The sequence below is a fragment of the Carcharodon carcharias genome, chromosome 10 (genome assembly GCF_017639515.1).
Source record: "Carcharodon carcharias isolate sCarCar2 chromosome 10, sCarCar2.pri, whole genome shotgun sequence".
In the NCBI taxonomy this organism is placed as follows: Eukaryota; Metazoa; Chordata; class Chondrichthyes; order Lamniformes; family Lamnidae; genus Carcharodon; species Carcharodon carcharias.
Genome location: NC_054476.1, coordinates 71,587,782 through 71,610,262, shown reverse-complemented (window position 1 = coordinate 71,610,262; position 22,481 = coordinate 71,587,782). Strand labels below are relative to the sequence as shown.

Sequence of the window (22,481 nt, the reverse complement as noted above, 5' to 3'; positions counted from 1 at the left end):
CCATTTGTCTAGAATGGGTGGGGTTGGTGATTCAGCAGTTAGCATGGCTTGATGTTAGTGCCTGTGTCAAGGTGAAGCCTCTGCCAATTACCTGACATCCCACTGTGCTTTGCAGAATAGCACATTGCAAGGTCCAGGACTACGTGTTGAGATGCACTGAAGCTTGGGAAAGCCACCGAGGCGCAATGAGGAAATTCGCTGTCTAGGATCTTTCAGCCATAGCGTACCGAGGGGCTGGGAATATAGATTCCCTTGGGCCATAAGACTCACATTGAATGTAAACAGTAAATATTACATGTATCACAATTAGATTGAAGCACCTCAGAGTGCAAAATGGTCTATGTAGAAAATTTGAATATCATTAATATAACTTGCTGTGATGGCCATTTTGAAATGTTTTGTAAATGTTCTTTTAGATATTTTATGAATCCAGTATATTTTTGCAAAAAAAAAAGACATCCCACTGTGCTGCAGCCTCTTGACTGGCTTTCCCTGACTGTGTCTGTCTGCTTTCTGAGGTCAGAGGTCAGAAGGCCGAGGTCAGAGAGGCAAAAATCTGCCTTTTGGATTCAGGCAAAAGCTAGAAACTACTTATAGATGGGACAGAAAAGGTTAATTGAGGCACTAAATTGAAGTTAAAATATGACAGTGGAACAAGGGAACAAATCAGTAAAAGGACATTATTTTTTATGTGTCGTCAGGATTTACAACTATCCAGACATGGTGTATAGACATGAGCAACTAGCTAGTCATTGGATCGTTATCAGAATCATGAGCCGGGCTGACCTTTAACTAGTCTGAGGAAATACTGAAGCCAAACCGAGATTTGCTAACATGGCGAAGGCCACCGTCTGATATTAGAACCACACTGAACAATGCAGCTCTGTACAACACTTCCATACAGACTCTCCATCAATGGTCCCATTTTCAACTGATATGTAAGTCGGTAACACCTTATCCTACACTGCACTACCCATCAATCACTGTGCCTTTAACTGAGATCGAACTACTTTGCTTCGGCTGTGAAAAAGTGGCTCACTTGGTGGCAATTTTACTTCCAAATCAGAAGGTTGCAGGTTCAACCCCCACCATTGAATTAACTCAACACTCCAGTGCTGTGATGATGGAATGCAGTACTGTCAAAGAGGCCCTTCTTCAGATGAGACTTCAAAACTAAATTCCTGTTTGCCTGTTCAGTCGGGTGTAAAAGATCTAATGAAACTGACCAAAAGTAGAGCAAAGAGCTTTCCTGGCCAGCCATCACCTTTCAAGCAGCACTATCAAAAACTGGCCCTTCATTTCACTGCTGGCTTGGAAAGTAGAGTCTGTGTTGGTTCCATTAGAGAGGACCATGGCTTGCATGTCATTGTGGAGGATGGTGACAAATTTCTGAGTGCAGCCAAACTTGAGGGGGATATTCCATAAGCCTTTGTGATTGATAGGGTCAAAGGCTTTTGTGAGGTAGAAAAGGGCCATGTAGAGCAGTCAGTGCTGCTCCTTGCACTTTTCTTAGACTTGCTGCACAGTGGAGATCATATCTGTGCTGCCTCTTGATGGACAAAAACTGCACTGTGATTCTGGAAGGAGTTCCTCAGCCACTGGGAGGAGGTGATTGCGGAGATTCTTTGCAATGATCTTCCCTGTGGCAGACAGCAGGGCGACTCCATTGTAGTTGCCGCAATCGGGCTTGTCTCCCTCCTTAAATATAACCATGATCAGACCACCCCCTAGATCTCCTAACATGCACTGCTCTTACCAGATGAGGGCAGCCGTGCCAAGAGTGTATCCCCACTGTGTTTCGGAATTTCTGCAGAGATTCCAACTGCTCCAGGAGCTTTGTTGTTTTTCAGCTGCCAAATGGGCTTTTTCAATTTCACACCAGGCCAGGGTAGTGCCAAGACCAAGCCAGACGAGGTCGTGAGGAATGTTGTTGAGGATGATTGGATTGAAGACAGAGTCTTGGAGTCTCAACCCTATCTCAGTGAAGGCTGGGATCAAACAAGACTGTGTCATTACACTAACTCTCTTCCCCATTTTCCGCACTACAGTAATTCAACTCATCTCCAGCAAATTACCCACAGGCATGGAGATACTCTACAGAACAGGCGGGAAACTGTTCAACCTACACCGCCTTCAATCCAAGGCCAAAACCACTCCAGCCTCAGTCACTGAACTTCAGTATGCTGATGACACTTGTGTATGCGCTCACTCAGAAACTGAGCTCCAGATCTTTGGTGACTCCTTCTCCGAAGCATATGTGAAAACGGGCCTTTCACTGAACACCCAGAAAACCAAGGTCCCCTTCCAAACAGCTCCCACAGCAAAACACTCCCCCCACTCCCCACACCACCAGCCCCCCTTCAATTAAGATCAACAGCAATATCCTGGAAAACGTGGACCATCTTCCGTATCTTGGGAGCCTCCTCTTGATGAAGGCAGATATAGATTATGAAATTCATCATTGCCTCCAATGTGCCAGCTCAACCTTCAGCCGACCAAAGAGAAAAGTATTTGAGGACAAGGTTCTCAAACCTGAGACTAAGGTCATAGTTTACCAGGCAGCAGTGATCCCTGCCTTATTATATGCTTCAGAGAAGGATGAGACTGGAAAATATAGGCAATATCGCCATCTGTTGGAGGCTGGATACATTACGGATGGAGCCAAGGATTATATTTTTCTTTGTATGACTAACTGGATGAACCAAGCATGGTCGGATGCTTAGAGGTAATTTCCTGGTTGACAAATTCCTTTAAAAACAAAATGTTACAAAACTTACATGCCTTCTTTACAGTGACCAGAAAATCATATTAAGAGGAGCATATAAAAAAAAGGATATGCCTAGCGCTGTTGAACTAAACAGGGTTCTTCCTGCTCTGACACTGCTGCTTTCAACAAGGTGCTTACAGCAGTGACTTCAAGGCTTACAGCTTAGAATAGTCATGAGAGTACTGCATGGGAAAGGACACGTAAAATACAAAAAAGAACCTCTCCTCTTCCCGCCTCGCTTGACAAATTGTCACTGGCCCCTAGCAATTCATTCTCTTCCACTGGTTAAAGCACAAATGCTATAATATATGAAGAAAAGCTTTCTCCAGAATTTACCAGCCTTAACCTCAGTGTTCTCCAATACATACAATGGCCAAAGCTGTTTGTTCCTGGTCATTCAAACTAAGCCACATAAATAATATAGTAAAGTGGGAAATTGGTGCATTTAACAAGCTTCCTATCATCTCAAATTACCTGACTCTGTTATGAGGAAACCAGTGCACTAATACAAACTCATGATGATGCTGGAACCAAACCAGAATTTAATGAAAGAAGAATGCAATGTGAAAAACCTGAATCATGGAGATAGCCATGAGGGAGAGGTGTCGGCTTGGAAAATAAGGTTGGGGAATCTTTCCCCAAGCGATGCGCGTGCCTATCAGCACACAGTCAGCTCAGGTGAGATCTGGCAGTTGATTCTTATGGCAGTTCCCCACACTTTGTCTGAGATTCAGGACTGTGGGCAGCTATAACCCTAACCTCATCCCACTGAACCTCACAAAGCCCTATGATTAATGTCTGCAACCCCACTCTATCATCACTACACACAAAACTGTTGTGAAGCACACACCTGAAACACCTGCTGTGGCGAACTGTGACCGAGGAGAGGCCTCAGGCACCAACATCACTTGCTGTTTAACATTTTCCCACGTTTTGGAATCCCCCCCTTAAGAAAGGATTAACACGGGCAGGTTTGACACAGGAGGATGTTAGCACAGCGCTGTCAGTGAGAATGATTAGCAAAATCTTTCAGGTTTGTTTACCTAACCATTTTCATAGTCCAAGTTACATTATCCAGAGCACTGTAAAAAAAATGGAGTGGCACGTCATCAATAAAAGGAGGTGTTTCTATGGTGCACTGACTGGAAGAATTCCTTAATCATTACCAACCCTTCTTCTGTTCTCTCCCCAGATGAGTCATTGAATGAATTGTTTGGAGATGTTTGAAATGTAAACTGAGTGTCATCAGTGGAACTTTGGGCTCCTTGAATGGAACCCTGCAGCCAGGAAATCCAGGCAGTTTTCCAGCCTTCAGTTTTAACTTTGTCCAAATTTCCAATACCTGCCCCTGACAGACAGGGTGGGAGTCTCAAATTAAGGCAAATCTGTTTCTTTCTTTTAAATATTGCCGCATTTTTACATTCTCAAATCGCCTCTGTGCACCATGATGTGGGTGGAGTGGCACAGGATGAAGACGCCGAGGCCCAAATGCCCTTAGTCTGTGTTGAAACTCCTCTGATTTTATAATTCAGATCTCCCCTGAATTCTCACCACCAGCAATGCTAACCTCAGAACCCAAACTTCAAACCACAACTTTGCCAGGTTTCAGATTTGATAAAGACACACACATGCACACACACACACACACACACACACGTGCACAGACACTTGCATATGCATACTCATATACACATACACACACACAAACATATACACACATGCACACACATACATGCACTCACATGCACATACACATACACACGCACATACAAATGTACACTTAAGTTCGGATACATAAAAATTAATTGTGTGATCATGAGTGCTCAGCGTTCAGCCAAATTCCGACCAATGAGTCGATCATCAACCAACCATGAGGTTAATGAGTAGAACAGACAACCACAGTGAGCACTTGGATACCCAGCCAAAAGTAGAAACTTAAAATCAATTACTCTGACTCGATTACCCTTTCCAAGACATTATGTGCTGCGCTAGAGAAAGGTATACAGCAGATCCAATCATCACTGGAGAAATAGCAAGAAAGCTTGGTGGTTTGATTACAACACTTGGATGGCTCAAGCTCGTCATCATCATCCAAACATTCTCACATATCTCATCAATTCAATCACAATGGCAACAGACCCTAAGATGCAGCAGTTGCTGTGTACACCTCTAATACCAATAAAGAACAGTGAATGGCAGCGCCCACAGACAGTGGCACAACCCAGTAAACATTATGGAAGGCTCCAGAGTATACGCATAGAGACAACAATGTTACCAATGTGGTGTTTACATACCATCCAAACAAGAGCTCTATTGGCAAAGTAATGGTACTGCTCAATTGTCGACATGACACTGAAGATGAGGCAAACCAAAACGATAAGAAATCTGGAAGTAAAAAGAAAAGAATTAAATGCGTAGAAAAATAAAAACACACACTAGTATTGATTAGGTCACATCACATCCCCCAAATTTTGGAAAGGGGAAAAAATACAGTTGCACCTTGTCTCTCAACCTATTAATAGGGGAACAAAATACAGATGCATCACATCCCTCCAACTATTAATGTGGGAAATAAAATATAGTTGCACCAGCCTCCCAACCTGCTAATGGGGAAATAAAATCGCATCATATCTTCTAATGCAGAGGTATCAGCATTGAAGATGTCAAAATACTGAGGGCATTACAATACAAATAGGTGCTATGAAGCTCACTGGGTGAAATATCATTACTAAAAGTTCATTATTTCTCAAAATCCTTCAGATTTTGATGACTTTTTTTTTACCTTTAAAAAAAATGAAGTGGCATTTTCCTCCTTCCCAGCCCTCTTTTGCCTCGCTTCTAGCAGCAGTTAAATTCCCCGTTTGCAGGAAGATTTATAAATGTACTCCCAAAAATATATCTAAATATGAGAAAAACCTAATTTAAAAAGATCTCATATTGCCAAGGTGCCTGGACTCACTCTTTCTGCTAAGAGACAGTTTCTTCTCATAAATTGTACATAACTGGTGATTTCCCCTTCACCCGCCCAGAGCTCTTGCTATTCGTCTAGCTGTCCGGCTGAGTTTGCAGGAGATCCCCGGACATATCGCAACATTGAAAGGATTGCCAACCATCCCAGCTTGTCCTGGAGTCTCCGGGAATTGAAGCTTAATCATCTGGACACTGCTGCAAGCAAGCAAGGTGAAACATCATTGGGACATTAAAACGAAGTGCGCTTTCTTTTCCCCCATTTTATTTGAACGCTTTTTTCCCCCATGAATTATAGAGCGTTTTGTGGTTGGGTGGAGAAAAGACTGTTTGGCTGGGCAAGGCGGTTAGAGATTGTCCGGTCCCGCCAGCAGAATGAGGCCAAAAATCAGTTTCCTGATGGCAAGATGAACTTTCTTGGGACTTTAAAAGTGGGTTTAAGGTGAATCGGGCTTCCTGACGAACAATGTCAGTAAGACCTTCTCCATGTATTAGTATCTCATGCTCATTAACACGCACCCTCGCCGGAATTAAGCTCCCCCTCCAATTTAAGTTCCGCGCCACAAGAAATTAGAGCATTCACGTTCACGGCTGCCTATAAGTGGCGTGCACCTGACCAGGTCAACTTCTTCCATGGTTAACGGTGAGTTGACGCTGCATTGTCCTCTTTGGGGACGGTCTGTAAATGTCAGGGTATAGCGGTGGTAAGGTGAGAGGAAGACAGGTTCCCTTTTATATACTGTCTTCCATGACCTCATAACTTCCCAAAGTATTTTACTGCCAATGAAGTAGGTTTGTGGTGTAGTCACTATTGAAATGTAGGGAATGTTGGCAGCTGATTTGCGTACGGCAAGATCCCACAAAGAGCACTGCAGTCATGACCATTTAGTTTAGTGACGTTGTTTGAGGGGTAATTATTGGCCAGGACACCAGGGAGAACTCCCCTTCTCTTCAGCAGCGAATCATATCTGTTATATCCACCCCAGAGGACAGGTGAGGCTTCAGTTTAGCGTCTCATTTGAAAGGGCTCTGACGGCGCATTGCTCAATACCTCACTGGAGTGTCAGCCTCGATTGATATTTATACCAAAGCGAGCATCAATGCTGGGGAATGTAACATCTTAAGCCAGTCTACAGTCAACTTGAAATGGTTCCAAACAGAATAGACCTCCATTTCACTCTGACTCAACCATGTCCTTTGGCTCCCAAATCTTTGCTGCATTTGTCAGTGGCTAACAGTACTGTACAACTCATAATTCTGCAGTGTTGGTCAGTAAAGGGCACGCGAGGAGACAAGCGACCACGCTGGAGTGAGCCAGAGACCAAGTGAACAGCAAATTAGGCTCACGTGGGAATTCAGTGCACGGGGGAAAGAGATGTGGTATACATCGGAATTATTCTAAGTCGGGAACAGGAGCAGCTGAGCAGAAATGGACCTGGGTGTAAACCTCATCTTCGGAGATGAGCTTGAGAAAAAAAATTGCACAGTGACATCACAGGAAAACTGTAAATTCATTGGTTGGTAAGAAACTACTGCTAAGGAGTATCTTTAAATAAATTTAATTTAGAAAAGCATTTTATTTTAAAACAAGTAGCTACTTGGATTTGTGTAATAAATGTAAAGTAATATAAGTACACCAAAGTCAAATAAAATTAATATAAGGGTAGTAATGTTAAGGCATGGCAGGGCAGCTCAGCCATGTGGAGTGCGTGTCCTGTAATATGTGGGAAGTCATGGATACTACTGGTGGCCTAGACAACCACATGTGCAGGAAGAGCTGCCAGCTGCAGAAACTGGAGCTCTGATTTCAGAGACACTGTGTCGCATCTGCAAAGCTGAGAGCTATGTGTATAGCATGTTCAGAGAGGTAGTCACACCACAGGTTAGCAGTATGGTGGCAGAAAGGGAATGAGTGAGCGCCAGGCAGTCCAAGAGAACCAGACAGGTAGTGTAGGAGTCTCCTGAGGTCTCGCTCACCAATCGGTTTTCTGTTTTGAATATGGTGAGGGCATTGGTTCCTCAGAGGAATGCTGTCAGAGCCAAGTTATGGCACCACAAGTGGCTCTGCTGTACAGGAGGGGAGGAAGAAGAATGGAAGAGCAATAGTGATAGGGGATTCATTAGTTAGGGGAACAGGTGTTTATGTGGCCGTAGACACGACTCCAGGATGGTATGTTGTCTCCCTGGTCCTAGGGCCAAGGCTGTCACTGAGCGGCTGCAGGACATTCTTCTGGGGGAGGGTGAACAGCCCGAGGTCATGGTCCACATTGGTACTGATGCCTTAGGTAGGAAGTGGGATGTGGTCCTGCAAACAGCATTTAGGGAGCTACGTAGAAAATTAGCAAGCAGGACCTCAAAAGTAGTTATCTCCGGATTACTTCCAGTGCCACGTGCAAGTAAATACAGAAATCGAAGGATAAGGCAGGTGAATGCGTGGTTGGAAAGATGGTGCATGAGGGAGGGTTTTAGATTCCTGGGGCACTGGCTCTGGCTCTGGCTCTGGGGGAGATAGCACCTGTGCAAGCCAGACGGGTTGCACCTGGACAGAGCCGGGACTGAGTATGTTGCGGTGCATTTTGCTGGTGCTGTTGGGGGTCTTTGAACTAACTCAGCAGAGGTGTGGGAGCCAGGAGAGAATGTTAGAAAATAATACCAAGGTGCGCAAAATACTGGGAGAGACAGATAACTTTAAAATAGAGAATAGTAAGTTAATAGGTGGAGTCAGAGTAAGGGAGAAAGTAATGAAGTCTAAATCAGGGTTACCATGCATGTTTGTGAATGCATAGAGTATAGTAAATAAGATCGGGGAGTTACAGGCACAGATTGTCATGTGGAAGCATGATATTGTGGCGATAACAGAGATCTGGCTCAAGGGAGGGCAGGACTCTGTGTTAAATATTCCCAGGCACAAGGTGTTTGGAAAAGATAGGAAAGGAGGAGGGGCAGCAGTATTGGTTAAGGAGAGCATTGCAGTGCTGGAGAAAAAGGATGTCCCAGAGTGTTCAAGGACAGAATCAACTTGGCTAGAGCGAAGGAATAAAAAGGGTGCAATTACATTGCTCGGTGTAGTGTATAGACCGCCAATAAGAGGAAGGGTGTAGAGGAACAAATCTGCAAGGAAATTACAGAGAGGTGGGGGACTTTAATTACCTGAATGTAGATTGGGATAGTAGTGTAAAGGGCAGAGAGGGACGAGAGTTCCTAGAGTGTGTTCAAGAGAATTTTCTACAACAGTATGTGTCCATCCCAACAAAAAAGAAGGCAATGTTAGACCTGGCTGTTGGAAATTAGGTGGGCCAAGTAGGTCAAGTGTCAGTGGGGCAACATCTAGGAGACAGTGATCATTGTATCATAAGGTTTAGGATGACGGTAGAAAAGGACAATGGGCAATCGAGGATAAGAATAATTAACTGAATGAGAGCCAACTTCAATGGGGCAAGAATGGAGCTGGGCTGGATAGACTGGAACCAAAGATTGGCAGGAAAAGCTGTAGCTGAACAACGGGCTACCTTCAAAGAAAAAATGGTTCAGGTACAGTCAAGGTGTATTCCCTCAAAAGGGATAGGTAGGGCAACAAATCCAAAACTACCTGGATGAAAAAAATAGATAGAAATTAAGATAAAGATGAAAAAGTGTGCTTATGACAGGTGTCAGGTAGAAAATACAATTGAGAACCAAGCAGAATACAGAAGTTCAGAAGGGAGGTGAAAAAGCAAATTAGAGAAGTGAAGAGGGATTCTGAGAAAAGACTGGCAGCCAACATAAAGGGGAATCCCAAAGTCTTTTATAGGTACATAAATAGTAAAAGGATGGTAAGAGGAGGAGTAGGGCTGATTTGAGACCAAAATGGGGATTTACAGATGGAGGCAGGGGGCATGGCTGACGTGGTAAACTAACACTTTGTATCTGTCTTTATCAAGGAAGCAGATGCTACCGAGGTCAGGGTGAGAGAGGGGGAAATTCCGTTACTAGGAGGGTTCAAAATTGATAAGGAGAAAGTGTTGGACAACCTGTCGGCACTTAAGGTTGACCAGATGAGATACATCCACGGATAGTGAAGGAAATGAGAGTAGAAATTGCAGGGGCTCTGGTCATAATCTTTCAGTCTTCCCTAGAGTCAGGGGAAGTGCCAGGGGACTGGAGAATTACAAACATTACGCCCTTGTTCAAGAAAGGTTGTAAGGATAAGCCCAGCAATTACAAACTAATCAGTTTGACTTCAGTGGTGGCGAAGCTTCTAGAAACAATTATTTGGGATAGAATAAAAATGTGGGTTGATTAGGAAGAACCAGCATAGGTTTGTTAGGGAAAATGGTGTTTAACTAATTTGCTGGAGATTTTTGAAGAGCTAACAGAGAGGGTTCATGAGGGTAATGCTGTTGACATAGTGTACATGAACTTCCAAAAGGCATTTGATACAGTGCCACACAACAGACCTGTGAGAAAAATTATAACTCATTGAATAAAAGAGGCAGCAGCAACATGGGTACGAAATTGGCTGAGTAATAGGAAACAGTGAGTAATGGTTAATGGATATTTTTCAGGCTAGAGGAAGGTTTGTAGTGGAGTTCTGCAGGGACTGGTATTGGGGCCCTTGCTTTTCCTGATATATCTAAATGATCTAGATCTTGGTGTGCAGGGGACAATTTCAAAGTTTACGGATGATACAAAGCTTGGGAATGTTATAAGCTGTGAGAAGGACAGTGTCGAACTTCAAAAGGACATAGACAAGTTGGTGGAGTGGGCAGATAGGTGGCAGATGAAGTTCAGTATAGAGAAGTGTGAGGCGATTCATCTTGGTAGGAAGAACATGGAGAGGCAATGTAAAATAAGGGGTACAATTCTAAAGGGTGTGCAGGAGCAGAGGGACCTGGGTGTATATGTGCATAAGTCATTAAAGGTGGCAGGACAGGTGGAGAGAGCAGTTAAAAAGCACACAGTATTCTAGGCTTTATTAATAGGGACATAGAGTACAAGAGCAAGAGTGATTTGCCAAAAAAGCAAATGTGATGTGAGAAAAAGCTTTTTCACACAACGAATGGTTCGAGTCTGGAATGCACTGCTTGGAAGTGTGGTAGGGGCGGGTTCAATCGAGGCATTCAATAGGGCATTGGATGATTATTTGAATAGAAACAAAATGCAGGGTTAAGGGGAAAAGGCAGGAGAATAGCACTGAGTCTTACTACTCACTCGGAGAGCTGGTGCAGACATGATAGGCCGAATGGCCTCCTTCTGCACGGTAACAATTCTGTGATTCGTAACACAATAGGAACGGAGATGACACTGAGCAAGCCTAGTTCACACTGGACCTTGTGGCCAGAGGAGAGAGTCTGGAATTAAAATGAGGTCCTTAAAGTTTAAGAATGGTGCCCCAATCCACCTTATCACCCAGCTCAGAGAGATTGTTTAACACACTCCAACTATAACATTTATTAAAGTAAAATTAAGGAGGCTATTAAAGTAGTAAAGAAAAGACTATTTAGGAGTTTTAATGTGGAAATCTCTCTTGACTTTCACCTTCTAGTCCTCCATATTTTCTCCTTAAGGCAGGAACCTAGGAGGGTGAATAGGTCTGGTAATTGCAACCTTCCCCCATTACCTTACTCCCTCTTCACATGTTAAACTGGCTGGTGTCTGGTTATTTGACCATAGGGTCATCACAACCAAAGGAAATCCAGCTATCAACCAGCATCAACATATATTCACTCCCAGCTGGAGTTGCTGTATAGCAGTCAAGATGGAGAGTGATGTAGTTGATTCTGAGACTAGGGTCCTGAATCTTAATAAAGGAAACTACGATGGTATGAGGTGCACGTTGGCTATGATGAACTGGGAAATGTTACTTAAAAGGATGCGGTGGATAGGCAATGGCAAACATTCAAAGACTGCATGGGTGAACTGCAACAAATGTTTATTCCTGTCTGGTTCAAAAGGAACACAGGAAAGGTGACCAAACCATGGCTTACAAGGGAAATTAGAGATAGTATTAGATGCAATGGAGAGGCATACAAATTGGCCAGAAAAAACAACAGACCTGAGGATTGGGAGCAGTTTAGGATTCAGCATAGGAGGACCAAGGGATTTATTAAAAAGGGGAAAATAGAGTACGAGAGTAAGCTTGCAGGGAACATAAAATCTGACTGTAAAAGTTTCTATAGATATGTGAAGAGAAAAAGATTGGTGAAGGCAAATGTAGGTCCCTTACCGTCAGAAACAGGGGAATTTATAATGGGGAACAAAGAAATGGCTGACCAACTAAATGCATACTTCAGTTCTGTCCTCACAAAGAAGGACACTAATAACATACCAGAAATGTTGGGGAACACAGGGCTTAGTGAGATGGAGGAACTGGAAGAAATCAGTATTAGTAGGGAAATGGTGTTGGGGAAATTGATGGGATTGAAGGCCGGTAAATCCCCAGGGCCTGATAACCTACATCCCAGAGTATTTAAGGAAGTGGCCCTAGAAATAGTGATGCATTGGTGGTCATCTTCCAAGGTTCTATAGACTCTGGAACAGTTCCTACAGATTGGAGGGTAGCTAATGTAACCCCACTATTTAAAAAAGGAGGCAGAGAGAAAACAGGGAATTATAGACCAGTCAGCCTGACGTTAGTAGTGGGGAAAATTCTGGAGTCCATTATAAAAGATTTAATAGCTGAGCACGTGGAAAACAGTGGCAGAATTGGACAGAGTCAGCATGGGTTTATGAAAGTGAAATCATGCTTGACAAATCTACTGGAATTTTTTTAGGATGTAACTAGTAGAGTTGATGACGGGGAGCCAGTGGATGTGGTTTATTTGGACTTTCAGAAGGCTTTCGACAAAGTCCCACATAAGAATTTGGCGTGTAAAATTAAAGCACATGGGATTGGGGGCAGTGTATTGAGATGGATAGAAAACTGGTTGGCAGACAGGAAACAAAGAGCAGGAATAAACGGGTCTTTTTCCGAATGGCAGGCAGTGACTAATGGTGTACCGCAGGGATTGGTGCTGGGACTCCAGTTATTCACAATATATATAAGGATGAGGGAATTTAATGTAATGTCTCCAAATTTGCAGATGACACAAAGGTGGGTGGGAGGGTGAGCTGTAAGGAGGATGCAGAGATGCTTCAGTGTGATTTGGACAAGCTGACTGAGTGGGCAAATACATGGCAGATGCAGTATAATGTGGATAAATGTGAGGTTATCCATTTTGGTAGCAAAAACAGGAAGGAAGATTATTATCTGAATCCTGTAAGTTGAGAGAGGGGAATGTACAACGAGACCTGGGTGTTCTTGTACACCAGTCGCTGAAGGTAAGCATGCAGGTGCAGCAGGTGGTAAAGAAGGCAAATGATATGTTGGCCTTCATAGCGAGAGGATTCAAGCACAGGAACAGGGATGTCTTGCTGCAATTGTATAGGTCCTTGATGAGACCACACCTGGAATATCGTGTGCAGTTTTGGTCTCCTTATCTGAGGAAGGATGTACTTGCTGTAGAGGGAGTGCAGCGAAGGTTTACCTGACTGATTCCTGGGATGGCGGGACTGACATACGAGGAGAGATTGAGTATATTAGGATTATATTCGCTGGAGTTCAGAAGAGTGAGGGAGGATCTCATAGCAACCTATAAAATTCTAACAGGGGTAGACAGGGTAGACGCATGGTGGGGGGTGGTCCAGAACCAGGGGTCACAGTCTGAGGATATGGGGTAGACCATTTAGGACTGAGATGAGGAGAAATTTCTTCCCCCAGAGAGTGATGAGCCTGTGGAATTCATTACCACAGAAAGTAGTTGAGATCAAAGCATTGTATGCTTTCAAGAAGGAATTAGATATAGCTCTTGGGGTGAAAGGGATCAAAGGATATGGGGAGAAAGTGGGAACAGGCTATTGAGTTGGATGATCAGCCATGATCATAATGAATGGTGGAGCAGGGCCGAATGGCCTATTCCTTCTCCTAGTTTCTATGGTTCTATGTTTCAAGAACAGCAGCCCTAGCTAGTGTTTTTTTTCCCCTAGCAATGGGGCACTGAGGCCAAGTGTTTGTGTTCTTGTACCACTGCCTCCTCGAGCTTAGAGAAGTTCTGTTCTTCAGCTAAGTTAAACCTTTGATAAAATAACAATCTCAATCATATAGGACTTTCCTTATCTATTATCAGCCATTTCACACTTGTATGATTATCTCTGAGGAATATACATTTTTTTCCCCTTTTCATTCTTGGAATGTCGAATACCTGGCTCGGCTGGCATTTATTGCCTGTCCTTCATTGCCCTCAAGAAGGCAGTGGTGAGCCTTCTTGAACCGCCACAATTTTGAAGCAATGGAGTGGCTTGCTAAGCCATTTCAGAGGGCAGTTAAAAGTCAGCTATATTTGTGTGAGACCTGAGTACATGTAGGTCATAACTGAGTAAGGATGGCAAGTTTTCCTCCCAAGGGACATTAGTAAAGTAGTTGGGTTTTAAGATAATTTACAACTTCATGGTCATTTTTTCTGTTATAAGTCAATTAAAGCAGATTTTTAAAAATATAAACTGAATTCAATTTCTTAAAGTGCCATGGTGGGAAAATTGCATTCTCTAAATTATTAGTCCAGGCCTCGAGATTCTGATATTCTGGTTACATAACCAAAGTATTCTTAATTTTTCTTTAAAAATACATACTGTGCATTTGATTTCCTAATGGATAATGCCTTTCTCACAGTTTTAGAAGTTAATAATATGAAAGATCTCTTTCCATCCAAAAACAGGTATTCCGAGGAGCAAGAGACACTGGCTTCAGAGCGCTGCCCAGGAAGTTGCTATGCACCATTCCCTGTGCTACAGAAAATGTTCGGATCCAACTAGGGTTTACGCTTTATAATTTTAGAGTGAATACATTTCCGAATTTATAAAGGGCATTTTCAAAACAGGAAGCATTGTAAAACAAATATGTTTTATGGCCCAACAATTCTAAGCAAAGTAACAGAAACATCACACCCAGCATCTGGAATCTCGGATTCTGTATAGAGCTACATCAGTGTTAGGTTCATCACCTATTAACAGGCTTGCAGCAGGCTGTGGGACATTTCTGATTCACCCCAAGGGCAGAACAACTCAAAAATCTTTGTACAACCTGGACCAGCTTCATGCAACATCCACCCTTGGCACAACTCTTGAGTCACCTTAAATACACAGGAGCCAGGCTTTGTCTGCAGGCTTTTAAGTATAGGCAGTGTCAGGATGAAAAGACCCATACCATTTCCAATCATTTTTTGGTGTGATAGAAAAAAGCAGGGTGAAGTCTGTAAATTACAACCTTTAAATTATTCAATCTGATTGGTATCCTAACCCGAATAGGAGATAAAAATGGAACAAATTATTCAAGTAATCCAATATCCCCAGCAAGATTTCTGGAAAAGTTTATCACATGTTGCATGAGTTTGAGCAATCAATACAAGCTAGTTGGAGCATTTTTGTTTCTCTTTATTCTTTCATGGTATATGGGTATTGCTGGCAAGGCCAACCTTTGTTCCCCATCCCTAGTTGCCCTTGAACTGAGTGGCTTGCTAGGCCATTTCAGAGGGCAGTTAAGATATCTGTGGATCTGAAATGATATGTAGGCCAGACCAGGTAAGGATGTCAGGTTTTCTTCCCTAAAATTTATTAGTGAGCCAGATGGGTTTTTGCAACAATTGATGATAGCTCTCACGGTTACTATTACTGCAACTAGCTTTATAATTCCAGAGTTTTTTTTTATTAACTGAATTTAAATTCACCAGTTGCTATGGTGGAATTTGAATCCATGACCCCAGAGCATTAGCATGGGCCTGTGGGCTACTACTTCAGTGACATTATCACTATTCCACCGTCTTGTTCTAGAGCTAATTTGTTAAAAACGCAAGCCTGACGCCATCAAAGTTGGAAACAGTAATAGACAAAATGAGATGAATCAGAAAGCAGGTTGTCAAGAGGAAGGGAGTCTGAAGAGAGATGAGGAGTGCCAGTTTCTGGGCTCTGAAAAAGAAGCAACTATATAGTAGGACATTGTGTTGAACTCAAGGTACTTTGAAGATGTGGGGCGGCGGAAGTGCATGTAATGCTAGGTCTAGTATACAATCATTGATGTTAGGTCAGTTATCTTCATGCTTTGTTTCACTATCCAGAGAGAACAACATGAAGCAGTTGGACAGGGAAAGCAGAAAGTAAAAGATGGAGCTTTCATAAGTTGCAGCCTTTTGTGTAGTTTTATTAACATGTCTTCTCTAAACGATGCATGACATGTGGGATGGTTCAAATATTATCAAAACTACTATTGGCCTCCCATAGTGCTGTTCACAGACACAATGAAAAGTGTAAACTGCCAGCCACTTTGTGTCATGCTTTGACTGGCTCCCTCACCCCACAGAAATGGCATAACTGGCTAAAAATGCTGCTTTTCTGCCCGAGTCACATGGGGTCCCAGCAGAATCCCCATGAGATTTCATGGCCACCATCTTTCTAGCTATGCTCCTGTCATTCTGTCTTCTTCTTTATTTTGTAGTTTTGTAGGCAAGCATGGCATCCAATTTATGAACAGCAAAGTCACACAAACAGCATTAAAAAGAATGATCTATTAAACTCTTTTAGTGGCATCGGTTGAGGGATACGATGACTGATATTTAGGTCTTGCCATGGCTCAGTTGGCAGCACTCTTGCCTGAGTAATGGGGTTGTGAATCAGGACTCAAACACAAAAATCAAGGCTGACAATTCGAATGCAGTAATGAGGGAGTGTTGCACTGTTGGAGGTACATCTTTTGGAAGAGATGTTAAACCGAGGCCCCGTCCACCCTCCCAGATAGACATAAAAGATCCAATGGCACCATTTTGAAGAAGATCAGCAGAATTTTCCCCAATATCCTAGCCATTCCTTATCCATCAATTAACATCACTAAAACCAATTATCTGATCATTTATCTCACTGAAGTTTATGGGAGACTGCTATGTGCAAATTGTCTGCTGTGTTCCCTATATTATAAATGTGGCTACATTTCAAAATTAGTTCATTGACTGTAAAGCACTTTGGGTATCTTGTGGTTGTAAAAAATGTTGCATAAATAGGAACATAGGCCTTAGGAACATGAGTAGGCCATTTGGCCCTTTGAGCCTGACCTACCATTCAATAAGATCATGGCTGATCTGTTTGTGGTCTAGTGGTCAGGACACCAGGAGAACTCACCTGATCTTCTTCAAACAGTGGCTGTGGGATTTTATGTGCAGCGGAGAGAGCAGGTGGGGCCTCTGTTTATTATCTCATCCATTTGTTTCAGTAAAGTTGGTGGAGGGATATATATTTGTCAGGACACCAGGAAGAACTCTGGTATTCTTCTACGAAATAGCGCCATGGGATCCTTTATGTCCACCGAGATGGCTGATGGAGCATTGCTTTAACATCTTATTGGAAAGGCAGCAACTCCCAATGTGCTGCCGTCCCGCAGTACTATAATGGAGTGTCAGTCTAAATTATGTGTTCAAGTCTCTGGGCTTGAACTCACAACCTGCCTAGAGGCAACAGGGCTACCACTAATCAGAAGAGATGAATGAATGCTTTCAAATAACTGGTCCTGACCAACACTTCTGCAGCACAGTTTCAGCCCCACTTAATGCAAAACAGTGGTTTACAGGGAATAACACAGGAAACTTTGAAAGCTGCAGCAAAAGCTTCATGGTCTCTCTAGATTCTGTGATGATACCTGCTCCTTGTGGCTGTGGCTGGACTTCCTACCAGCTAAATCCGCTTTCTTCAACTGTTAATATTTCCCTGTATACAGGTGGCCCTCACTTTCACCAGTCATTTTCTAAACCAAATTAATTAATCACCTCAAGAGTTTTGTTCACTATGACCAAAACAAAGTGTGGTGTCAAATCCATCAGTGCAAAATTACGTAAACCCTCAATCAAGGTTTATTTACATAGTAGCCTGAATCTTCGGTGGACTGACAATCACTGTTGGATTGCTACCTATTTATTTACTCTACACTGGAGCTCCACATTTCCTTCCCAGGTTTCCAACCCAGGCCTCCTGAGAAATGTGCAGCATACTGATTCTGGAGTCCTTCCATCAGAGTGTGACAGCATCTGGGGAAACCAAGCCATGCCCCCTTTTTACATCACTTGAGGGCAGTCAGGTGGTTGGGAGAGTAGTTGAGAGGTGGGGGCTAATTGAGAGGGGTGGGGAGGTAATCGGTGGAGGGGCAAAGGGGTAGCTGGGGGAAGTGGGGGAGGGCCATGGGTTGATGTCAGGTATGGAGTGATAGTCGGAGGGTGTAGGTTGTGATCGGTGGTGTGGGTAGTCATTGGGGGGGGGTCTGATGTATAGTTACCCAGGAGCTAAAATTGGTTTTAATCCTTCTAACTTTTCCTGAGTAACCATTCTACTAAGTGAGTTGGAACCATCCCAAGTCTCCAACTTTAAATCAGAATTTCAGGGGGTTCCAGATGTAAAGCAATTGCCCAATGGAAGTTGAAACTTCCCAAGTAGTCAGTGCATGAGGACCTCTGAGCACATCTTCCGGAGTACCTCCAGGGTACAAAGATCCCAAGAATGGAAGAGCTAGGCGTATTTTCCAGCACAGAAACAGGCCATTCTGCCAGACTGGAGTATCCTGTTATCTATGCTTCACATGAGCCTTGTCAAACTGTGCTTCATCTAAACTTATCAGCATAACCTCTATTTCTTTCTCCCTCATGTGCTAACCTAGCTTCCCCTTAAATGTTATCTGGCTCAACTAGTCCATGGGTACAAACTTCCACTTTCTCACCACTCTCTGGGTGACAAAGTTTCTCTTGAATGCCCAATTGTATTTAATTGATGCGGCTATCCCAAATCTCACAGGTACCAAGAAGGGAGCTAAGTATAAGCAATAGGGCTATAAGTAACTTCAGGAGGACATAGACAAGTCAGAAGATAAGGTAAATAGATGTCATGTGAAATTTAATGCAACAAAATACAAAGTGATATATTTTGAGAGGATGATTAAGCAGATCCACTAAATGGTAAAACTTACAGCAGAGAGGCTGAAGGGTTCAGAAACAGAAGTGAATAAATATTTGAAACAGAAAATATTTAATGGCACAGAAAATAGGACTAAGTGAGTAGCTCTTTCAAAGATATGACACAAGCATGTTGGATTGAATGGCCTCTTTAGTGTAGAATTCTATGATTAGAAAAGGAATCCCCTGGGAATAACAAATTCACTGATGACTGCCCTTTATGTCTTGATTGAACATAAGCTGCTTGAAGGATATGACGGACAGTTGTTTGAGACGGTCCTCAAGCAAGTCCTCTTTTCCGTTTTGGAAAGGAAAAGGTTTAAATAATGTGGCAGCTATCAATTTATAGAGTATTGCTGCTAAATGTTGCAACAATATAACTGGGCAGTTCCACCCTTTAAACTAGAGAAGGACCTTGCACGCAGGATCATGTTGGGTTCTTTAAGAGTCAGTTTTCTGCAGGCACCTAATTGACTTAATGACCAACTTCTAACTGGATGTGGAAAAGGTAAACAATAAGGTTGAGAGGAAGTATTTTCTGAAGACATCTGGCATTGTCCTATGGTTTCTAGGGAAAGTGGATCCAAAAATTCTTCATTTTCACAGTTCCAAGGTAATGAATCAGCCATGTGTACAATCTTTCAGTTCAGGTTGTTGTACCAGACCTTGACACCATTGTTTGTACTGCACCTGGAATCTTTGCTTATTGCCATCGGCAGAGGGAGGGAATCGCGGATTGGTGACTTCCAGTGAAACTGAAGATTAGCCTACATTAAAACAATGTGTCTTTATTTCCCAGGTGTATGTCCAAAGGACATTTGAAACTATAAATGTTATAGAAGAACAATTAGGGACAATGTCAACAAACTATGAATGCCACATTTCCATACCATGTAATTGTCCATTATGGTGGGTGCTCAAATATCTAGATTTGCTTAAAGATTTTAAGATTGCACATCAAGATGGGTATCAATTTTATCCCCTTACCGAGGCCTGTTTAGATTTCATCAAAAAATGGCAACTTCTTGTTTTACCATCAAAAGAACAATCACAATCTAAATGAATACATGGATTAAATTCTTTTTCAAGATGGCACCCTGAGAAATTCCTGGTGAATTCTTTGAAGCACTCAAAAGTCACTTGAGACATTCCTCTGGATTGGGAAATGGGCCAGAACAACTATTATCAAATTATAAGGAAGTAAAGACCACGGAGCTATAGATCTCTCAGAGTCATTGTTATGTCATTTTTCAAACAAGTAAACAGCTATCTAGGTCACGCCAAATATAACGAAACCCAATAGAACATGAAGTGTGGGCAAAAAAATCTCTCTGAATGATCTTTCTTCAGTAAGACAATTAAATTCTATTTTGTGGCTCGAGTTCTATGCTGTAATATTGCATTCATTGAAAGAGGCATGGAAACTGTGGAAGAAAGGTCTAGGGTTAAGATCGATCAGATATCATTTTTAGTCACAAATAGGACAGCACCATTAAACAAAGAGAGCACGAGTCTCCAATTAACCAACTAGTTGACAATGAATGTGTGATACATTGAAGCCTGTTAATCTTAGGTGCCAACAGCCTAGTTCAGCTTGGTAACATTCTCACTTCTGGGTCAAGAAGTTTAGGTTTTAAATGGGCCTCTTCCTTTTGCTCCACAATTGGTGACAGAGCCAGCCATTGAGTCAGCCCTCCTCTTTGACTTCTCTTCCTGAACCTCTCCAGTTCTCTACTTCTCGCTCCACCTTTTCAAATCTTTACTAACATCCATCTCTTCGACCAAGCTTTCAGTCACTTCTGCTGACCTTTAACATGTCACCTCAGTGCCTGTTCTTTTCTTTTTACTTTTACTTTTTATTATTTCACAGGATGTGGACTTCGCTGGCAAGGCCAGCATTGGTTGCCCATCCCTTATTGCCCTTCAGAAGGTGCTGCTGAGCCGCCTTCTTGAACTACTGCAGTCCCTGTGGTGTAGATACGCCCACAGTGCTGTTAGGAAGGCAGTTCCAGGATCATGATTCAACGACAGTGAAGGAACGGCGATATATTTCCAAGTCAGGATGGTGTGTGGCTTGGAGGGGAACTTGCAGGTGGTGGTGTTCCATGAAGTTGTTGTGGACATTTTCCTTTTTATAAGCACTGCATAAATGCAAATTCCTGGTGGAGATGGAGAAACTCAATCAGCAAGCGAGTGAAAATATTCTGCAATTGTTATAAGGTTCAACTATTTTACAAAACAGAAATGGTGCACTGGTGAAAAATGTGACTTCCGTCAAGTTCCCTTAGAATGGGGAAGGAGGGATATGTTTTGAGGTTAGGCACAGTAATGATGATCTGGATGAAATCTGTTGTGGACTTAATGACTCTGACGGAAACTTTGCCCATAGCTGGGAGGTTCAGTAAAGATACTTTCAAAGGGTAGCTGAAGGATATGGTTTGGAATTTTTCCTGAGCTTGGTACGAAAGCCTGATTAATACTTATAGTTATGTCATTTCACACTTGCTCTTTGTACTGAAATCTGTTTTGCTATCAACAAAACAACGAAAATTATTTATCTGACAAAGCACTCTACAGTAAGGAAGCTTTTAATATTGTTTTACAAAGGCTGCTTTATAAATCTTTCAATAGCAATTTGAGCCCAGATTATAAATCCATTGCACTACTGGGCTGTTCTACTTGGCAAGACTTCCTCTCTTCCTCCCACAGAAAAGTTAAGTTTATTGCCATTTGGATAACTAAATAGCTCAGATATTCTGTGGTCATTAAGATGCCATTCCACATAATATAATCAGAAACAAAATTAATTGCTTTTTGTTTGTAAAACATAATCTCGTATTAAAATATTCATGAAGCTACAGGTCATGCAAGGAAGACAGAACAGACAATTTTATAATAATTAAGATCTGTAAGTTCCCAACAAGTAACCTATTTGTTTGTCAGTCTAGATTGACTATAATCAACACATGAGACACATCCAGTCCAATTTGACAGCTGCCATTTCCATAATCATGGGCAATCTTATCACTGTTTTGCCCATTTTGAGGGCGTATTATTTACTGCTGCCAGGATATCAGTATTTTTCTTCACCTTGGCAGTCTTTTCATCCCCATTATACACTGACCTGTATTCCCTTGGTGCTGCTGGCACTGTTGCTGTCTGCTAGCACCTCTTCACCCACTGGCTGGTCTTTATGCACCTAAATCTAATACCTGGCAATGCTGCATTTGGGTCAACTCCAAAGCTGCTCAAGTTGGTTCCAAACAAAAATCTCTGCGAGACAAGCACTCCTAGGCAAAAATCAATTCTGAGGGTTTGCTTGACTACAAGCAGGCAATGTCAATTTAACCTTGGCAGAATACAATGGTATTTCTGTAACATGAATATATGGAGCTTTATTTTGGTCTATTAATAAACCAATGGTTAATTATCACACGAAGGGCAGTGGGAATCTGGAACTCTCGCTGCCAAAGATAAAATCAATGGAAAATTTCAAAACGGAGATTGATAGATCTTTGTAAGGTCAAGGTATCAAGTGATGTGGAACCAAGGTGAGTATAAGGGGGGACAAATTCAACCCGGCCTGTATTCAGGTGTAGGGTTCACAATGTGTGATCTTTTCATGCCTGTTCCTGTTGAGGCAGACAGCACACAAACTTTGTGCTGCCTCTTTATTACCATGATCTCTACATGCAGCTCAGCATGACTGCCACAACAGGCTGGCTACATGTACAACACAGTGCCTAACACAG

At 42.5% G+C, this 22,481-nt stretch overlaps 1 protein-coding gene across 4 annotated transcripts in view; it reads right to left on the bottom strand.

Annotated features, from left to right (window-relative positions):
* LOC121283400 (potassium voltage-gated channel subfamily KQT member 1) overlaps nucleotides 1-22,481 on the bottom strand; it is a 763,328-nt gene that overhangs the window by 587,000 nt on the left and 153,847 nt on the right. For all 4 annotated transcript variants that reach the window (XM_041197951.1, XM_041197952.1, XM_041197954.1 and 1 more), the window contains exon 3: nucleotides 5,062-5,152. In XM_041197951.1, the coding sequence (XP_041053885.1) occupies nucleotides 5,062-5,152 (91 nt within the window). The remainder of the gene's footprint in view (nucleotides 1-5,061; nucleotides 5,153-22,481) is intronic.